At 29.9% G+C, this 8376-nt stretch overlaps 1 protein-coding gene across 1 annotated transcript; it reads left to right on the top strand.

The window, feature by feature from the left end:
• Window positions 1-796: 796 nt before the first annotated feature.
• Window positions 797-6979, top strand: HELRODRAFT_168365 (hypothetical protein; the record flags this gene model as incomplete). The annotated part of the gene is made up of 9 exons (XM_009014229.1): window positions 797-1037; window positions 1691-1951; window positions 2017-2133; window positions 2538-2660; window positions 2863-3026; window positions 3320-3430; window positions 5532-5657; window positions 6378-6588; window positions 6843-6979. The coding sequence occupies 9 exons, from the start codon at window positions 797-799 to the stop codon at window positions 6977-6979; spliced, it is 1491 nt and encodes a 496-aa protein (XP_009012477.1).
• Between the last annotated feature and the right edge of the window lie 1397 nt (window positions 6980-8376).

Below are 8376 nucleotides of genomic sequence, written 5' to 3'. Positions count from 1 at the left end.
TCAAAGCAAATCAGAAAACATCAGAAAGATTAAATGAAACTGAAAAATTGTAGTCGTGGAAGTCGTTGTGTGGCGAAGCTAAATTACAATATGGCAGCGTTTTTGATGTGTGAATGATGAATGATTATGTGACACCATGCAATTATGCAGCATTTTTATTTTGAATCGTTATCTACAAATTCCAAATATTATAAACAGAGTGCACGCAATCGCGAATAGGTTGTTGTCAACATAAATGACACTAGCTCTTAACAACAACAATAACCATGGATTGTCTAATGTGTTCCGTCAACAGTTTTTGCGCTGGGAAATTGTTTTCAAAAAGTACAAAGTGAAATAAAAGCCGCGCAGCATTATATGAAAAATTATTGAATTAATTTCATTTTTGACCATTTGGAAATTACCATTATAATGTAATAAAAAGTATATACATACATATATACGTGTGTGTGTATATATTTTTGTGTACGTCTGTTTATGTGTATATCTGAGTGTATGTGCTCGATTTGGGGAAGTTGGTGTGCGTGTGTGTTGTGTGATTATTTTGTTAATGTTTTCATCAATCAATTATTTTTAACTGTGGCATTTTGAAGTTGACAAGTTTATAATCAAAGCTTCAATTCTTATTTAAGGGATCTTTCTCTGAAATTTTCAAAACTTATAGTGAGACAATTTTTGAATAAATTTGCAGATCATGAATTTTTTAAACTGCTGGAGCATTACGAATTTAAAGAAATTTCTTCATATCGCCTAAAATAGTAGAAATTTGCATCTCAAATTTGAAACATAAATAAAAATGCAGAATTCAACATCAATCAAGCCGGGAAAGAATACTAACATTAACAAAATAAGCCACATTAACACCAGCAATATAGACATAAGTGACGAGATTTCGAATGGAGGTTTCATCCTAAATGGCACCAATGGTGACAATGAACCCACACCTAGCAATCTGCGTTTGTCGTTAATCTCGACGTGGGAAGCCTTTCGAGATGTTACTACTTCTCACGGTCTTCCACACTTCAGTCGTGCCAAAGGTTTTTATTGCGGGTTTTTTGGTATTGCACAAATAAACGGTAGAGCGATTTTGTTAACGAATGGGTAGGATTTAAGAAATGAAATAATAAATAATATAAGCTTCATAATGAATTTTATCTGAAAAATAACTGAATAACAATGAATAGGTTAATAATAAAGTTCAAAATATCTTCATGTGATTTTGAAATCGCAAGGACAATTTTTGAAATAATTTTTTAACAAAATATAAAAATTTGATTTTAAATGTTTTTTTATATTAATTTTTAAAAATGTTGTTGCTCCTAGTTTTTTGATTTAAACGTATATAAAATTATATGTTTTTAAAATTATATATTTGAAAAAAAAATTGTAAGGTCCATTGAAGAAAATGTTTTGGTTGCTGATCACCTTCGCATGCGTTTGCGGCCTTTGTTACAATGCTTTCTTACTAGGTAACAAAATGTTTTATTTTTGGTCATTACATCCAAGTTAACTGTTACTTTATCCTTTTTTTTACTTTTTGTCAAGACCAATTACTAATTATTATTTTACCAATTTATTTCAAGTTGTTATACAACAGAAAAATTAACTTTTACTAACATATTCATGGAAAAACTTTATTTTGTTATTGAAATTGATTAAATTTATGAAATAAAATTTAAAAAAACTTCAGGTGACAAATTTATGAAATACTCCGTAAGTGTAGCCGTAGAGTTGAACCACGCTAAATCCATGGAGTTCCCTGCAGTTACTATTTGCAACAACAATCCAATGAAATTGTCATCTTTTCGTGCCAATAGCAAACTTCAAGAGATATTAATAAGTTACAAATTGAAAAATAGCAACTCGACATGCACTATGACTGAAACGTCGACACCTGCTCCTCTGACTACCACACGTGAAACTTCATCTCAATACACAACCAAAACTCAAAGTAAAAATATGAAACTAGAAAATTATTGACAAAATGCTATTTTTAAACTAATTTCTTCTCATTAGTTTGCACCGAATATGACGACGAAGTTGGTGGAATACAACAACGCAGGGACTTCAAGCTCTTTAACCAGGTCATGGAACTATTCATGCGGATGAACGCAACTGAGAGAAAGGAGAGTGGTCACAAGCTTGAGCAACTAGTTTATGATTGCAACTTTGCGGGATATATGTGTGATTTAGATTAGTAGAATCGATTTTTTTTTAATTATAACAAAGTCTCATTTTAAAATATAATTAATAATCACGGCTGATGCTTTCCATAGGAAAAGTTTTCTAGTTTCTGTATAAAATGGCATTTTTTATTTTCCTGCTTTTGTAAAAACTCAATGCCCTAGCGGCAAATTTATGGCTACGCCACCAAGAGCAGTATAAACGAATTGTTATTTCGAAATTTTATCGCTGACAACGTTTCTTGTTAGCATAACGTCAAATTTATCTTTTATCGAAATAAATACACAGATTTTTTTGAAATTCCCAAGAATTTCATTTATGTTTTTATTCTATTTTATTTTTGGATTTTTTAGCACCTAGGGATTTTAAGTACTTTTTCAACAACTACTACGGAAATTGTTACACCTTCAATTCTGTTTCGAGTGGACAAGATGGTGCGATTTCCAAAATTTCAAGAAAAACTGGTCCAAGTTATGGTAATCACAGCTTTAAACTGGTTTCGTTATTTTATAATTTAAATTTAATTTTTTAAGACAACATTTTCATGTTCATTTTGATTTTCTAAAACAATTCAAATATTTATTTGAAGGGCGTTGCATTTATCCAGGTCAAAATAGTTGAACGTTGAAATAAATCTGATGATTTGAATATAATGAATGTATTACGACGTGATAACAGGTTTGTCCATCACATTCAATGTAGAGCAAAATGATTACGTCGGGGAAGTAGCACAATCGGCAGGTTTAAGAGTGGTTGTTCATGATCCAAAACGCATGCCCTTCCCTGAAGATGAGAGTATTTTTGTGTCTCCATGGACAGTCACTCAGATTGGACTCACAATGGTACTTGACAAATATAATTTTTTGGGTAATCAGTAATAAGATTAAGTTCACAATGAATTTTATGCCATTGATAAAAGTAAAATAGAAACAAATTTTTAACTACTTCGGTGAAATAAGGCAATACAACTTGTCTTAGGTAACTACAATCTTTTTTCACCGCCCTAACCAGTAAAGCCAATTTCATTCTCCCTCGAAAATGAAATTGTTTCCCGCTGGGGCGTGCACTGCCCTAGAGGTAGACCACAATAAATGGTTAAATAATGCATTTACAACTTGTTTTATTCAACCTCTAGACGCAGACCAAAAAAATAAATGGTTTGTACGGCAATTGCAGCGTTGAAAACGATTCCAGTGTTGGTAAAACTTTGTATCAGAAACTCTTCAACGTTTCATACTGTGAAAAGGTCTATTTATTCTAAAAAAATCAAAATAGTTTTGTTAATTTAATTAAAAAACACAAACATTGAATTTTTGAAACCATGATCTCTCAACAAATTGTTAATGCCAGGGTTGTTTATATACATGCTTGAATGAAGAAATTATGAAACAATGTCAGTGTGCGGACATCAAATTTCCTATACATAATGACAATAACACTAATCTCCAACCATGTTCTATACTTAATGATACTTTGAGTAAGTATTACAATTTATATCATTACAGAACAACTAAATTTCAATTTTTTTTTAAATTTACAGACTAATAAAATTAAGTAATTTTTTCATCACAAATCCACCGCTAAATTTTATTTTCGTATTGTTTTTAGCTGAAAATATTTTATAAATTTATAACGAATACGTTTTTTTTATTTTATCGTCATTTATAATTGAAATATAGCACGTTGCTCAATAAGAATCTGGCATGAATATGAAAATGAAATGCTCCCGTGCAGCTCTAAATGCACTGTTCCTTGCAGGTTTATTGAAAATATTTTCATCCTTGTTGTCGGCGGTTATCATATGTTTTACCATTTTTTAAACTTTAAATTTTAAATTTTTTTAATAGTATTTTAGTTTATTGATGTATTAAATTATATTGGAGATTATTTAAAATATGTGTCTGAAAATATTCATTGAAATAATTATTTTATTTTCCGAATAACTTTATTCCGAATAATCTTTATTTAATTTGTTCTCGTTTAATAATAAAAAAAAACATGATTTAAAATACTCCTGTTTTTGACAGCGGTCGATATTTATTTGTAAATTTGTTAATGTCTGTCTAGATGTGCGTTAACACAAATAAATATTAACACCAGGGAGACGCTGTATAAGACGGTTATTAGCAATGGAATGTGGCCTTCCGAGAACTACTGGGTAACATACATTTTAATGAGTTACTTGCATTACACACAAGTTGGATAAGTACGCATATTATTTAAACCTTTTCTTTTGTCGGTGACCAAAAAGTTATTCATATATATTGAGAGAGAAAAAACTATTATGTAAGTAAAATTTACAAATTAAATGGAAAATATAATATAGTTTTTAAATCTAGCATCTAAAATATTCTTGAAAATAATAATTGCAAATAATGAAGAATCAAGTTAAAAGCATTTTTAATTGGCATAAAGTTCAAAGTTCATTGACGCTAAACAATCAGTGAAGTTTGGTGTAGTCAGAAATATGCGTTTAATATAAAACCCAGTTTAAATGTATTGAAAAAAAATTGACGTTAGTTACATGGCGATAAACTCGAAAACCATTTTTCCTGATTCTTGATTTAATTTATTAGTATTTCTTCTGATCATTCACTTTTATCTACGTAAAATAAAAAGCTTTTGCTTTTTTTTGACGGTCCTACTCTTCTCCAACTTGTTTCTTCATTAGTTTTATCCAGGATTGATTTTTGTAAATCGCTCTACTATGGTCTTCATTAATCTAAACTCTATCCTTTAAGTGAAGGTTATAACTTTGCTACTAGTCTAGTTGCTCGTACTCCTATCCTTTCTCATATATTGCTTTATTTTGTTCTCTTGTACTAGCTACCTATAAAATATAGAATAATTTTTTAAATTTGCTCTCAATCTGAATTATTTTCAAAGTACTTATCAGATATATTAGATATATTAATTAAACATGAACGCACTGGTTTACTTTATAGTTTATCGTTCTTACTTCTTTTAAAGTCGTGTTAAACACTCTTATGCTTAAGCAACATTTGCTTTTTCTGGCCATTTTCTATGAAAGTTTCTTACATATTTTCTAACTACTTCTCCATCACTTACAAATTTCAGAGCGGATCTCAAGACCGATATGTATAAACAATTCACTGAACATCGTGGAAATGGCGCTTTAAAATCTAATTGATTGATTGATTGATTTTACATTGTCTATGTATCTTACCATCGCTTTTTGGAATTATTTATTGTTAACTTTATTTGCTTGTTCTCATAGTTTTTTTAATTCAATTTTTTAAATACGCCTGCCGGCATACCCAGGTTTGTGTAAGCACTTGTGCTTTTAATAAACATTGCCGCTATATTTTACTTGTTTATGTTCTCAGGTTGTTATGTTTGACTCATATGTTTATTATCGGAATATACTAAATAACCTGAGGAGTATGGGGCAGGTTCTTGTTTATTTTCAAGATTTCAGCTACACAAACATTGAAGAATCTCCTGATTATGAGGTTATTTTGAAATAGAACTTCAGAATATTCAGTTTACTCAATTTTTATCCGTTCATTCATTGGTCAAAAATTTTTTTTTGCTCGTAATTTGGAAACTGATTTTTTATTTAAAATGGTGAAGTGGAATATGATTTTATTCTCGGTAGCCAGTTGATGAGTTGTTTTATACTATTAGTTCCTTCTTATTATGTGGCACAATTAATAACCTGAGGACGCTGCTGTACAAAACTATTTTGATGACTGTTACTTCTGCCCATTAAACATTGCTGCGCTGATCCCCATCCTCTATTATTAACTTATCACTAAATGATAGTAGATGTTGTAGCAAAATTCTTTGAAAACTGTCAATAAAACTAAAGTTGCTAGCAAATCTTCAAAGTCTTTCGTTAATTCACTCTGTGATGACAAACTCAACCGATATTTTGCTTCCATGTTCACTTGTCAATAAAACATTTCATTTTTAGTTAAGTCTTTAGCAAAAAAACAGTATCTTTGTCATGTACAAAATTATAACTTCATTACAACTCAGCACATTCAACTAAAGCCTGATCACCAATAACTTCATCGTCATTCGTCTACCTATGTTTCAACTACTCACTTGTCAAATCTCATATACGAAATCAACTCGACGTTGAATTCAATTTTTTTTTCAACTATATATTACGTCACACGGCATTAGCATTAACTTTAATTAATTGATATTTTTTAACATTTTTAAAGACAATACAATTCACCTCCGACATTGGAGGCATATTGGGCTTGTATGTTGGCTTCTCTATATTAACCGTTGTAGAGTTTCTTGAACTTGCGGTTGATGTACTGGGAATTATTGGTTACCAGATTTATCTCAAAAGTCAAAACTCTGTCAAAAAGTGGAGGAAAGAGAATGGAAGAAAAATTGGTCACGATGACAAAACTTCCAAAATAACAAGTAAAATAAGAGTAATGTTTATTATTTAAAATTATTTAAAGATCGGGATAATTGAGAATGAATTGGATAACTGTGTGTTATTCTAACTTTAATAGAAAAAAATAATAACGACAAGAATTTGGTTAGAAAAATTGAGAAATGTAATTAAAAACCATCCAACGTTAGAAATTCGGTAGATTTCATAAATTACTGCATATATGAATGCATGTGTATATGTAAATTTATATGCGTATTTAAAACTTATCATGTCAAAGCCTCTCACAGCTCAGTGAACACGGTATTTGCTTGCAGTGAAGAAGAAGTTGATCATACTGTCAAACCGCACATTGAAGCTGTCTGTTCAAAACCTGAAGCACCTGTCTTGCTGAATATGACACCAGTTTTTATCTGACATCGAGCAAAGCAAATATCAGTGCAAGGATGGAAAAAATTGAAATGAAAATTGAATCAATTTTTAAAGTTAAAATTTACGATGCTGACAAAAGTATGAAAATGTTGAATCAACTGTTTATATACTGTTTAGTGTATATTGCTTATTTAAAATGAAACTTTCTATTAACATTATTATACTAGATGTTGACTTTTGGAACGTATATTTTTAATCATTCAGCTTATGCACTTATTAGTATCAAATTCTCACTGCACTATAAACCTTTTTGAATATTTCATGTGTTACATGAAACTGAAATGACAACTTCTTGATAAATTTAAATATATGCTAACATTCAGAAATTAATGATTTTTTGTGATTTTTGAAAAAACTTGTGTTCTTGAACTTCAATTGTTTAAAAAATTGTTAAAGTTTTTAGTAAATGTAGTCGAATTAACACCAAATCATGGGTGGTCCGATTAAGAAACTATTGATAGGAATTTCTTAGCCAGTATAAAAAATGAAATTTTACATTAAGGTGTTGGCATTTTCTTGGTACTAATATACTAAATAACCAAAAATTTTACCAAATTTAAAAATATGGCCAACATATAAAAAAATCAAATCCAGTAGCCTACCACACACCATCATAGTTTAAGTTTGTAGCTTGATGTATTTCTAATAGAAGGTATGAAATTTGTACGTAACTACCATGTACATTTCAACCTGACGTTGCAATAACGTTATGTTGAAATATCAACATTAACACTCCTTCTAAAATGTTTTTGTTTCATGCTAAAACAAACTACCGTGCATTCTAACACTAAAAACATATAGATCAATTTCCAATTTATTCAACAATTCTGATGAATACGTTGGAAAACCAACAAAAAAAAACAAATTTTCACGAGCAGCCTGTCCATATTCATGCATGCATTTATCGACGGCATGAAAGCTAGCAGTTAATGTGAATTGATCATGGATTGATGATTCTAAATAAATGATAATTCTGATGAATATGTTGGGAATAATTTCACGATCATTCATCCTACTAAACAGTGGAATTGGAAACTTGTGACAACATTTCCGACAATTATGCTGACGAAGTTGGAACCTGTTGATGCCTATAAATGAAAATGTTAACAAAATCATTGCGTACACTAAAATGTATTAATATTATACAACAATAACCTTTTTGTTACCAATACATATTTCTTGACACAACTAAATTTATTATTTGTTCGCATATTTCTTTTATTTTTAAGTTACCTTAAACGTTTTTATTCAAAAATTATTTATACGCGCAGTGATAATTTGACGATGACATTACGAAGATGGGATTAATTAATAATTTGATGATAATTGCAGAGATCAGTCGATATTGTATGGTATTGTTGCATTAATGTCAAATTTTGTTC

This window comes from Helobdella robusta (assembly GCF_000326865.2).
Source record: "Helobdella robusta unplaced genomic scaffold HELROscaffold_13, whole genome shotgun sequence".
In the NCBI taxonomy this organism is placed as follows: Eukaryota; Metazoa; Annelida; class Clitellata; order Rhynchobdellida; family Glossiphoniidae; genus Helobdella; species Helobdella robusta.
The sequence above is the reverse complement of the archived record's forward strand: the minus strand, read 5'-3'. Positions and strand labels throughout refer to the sequence as shown.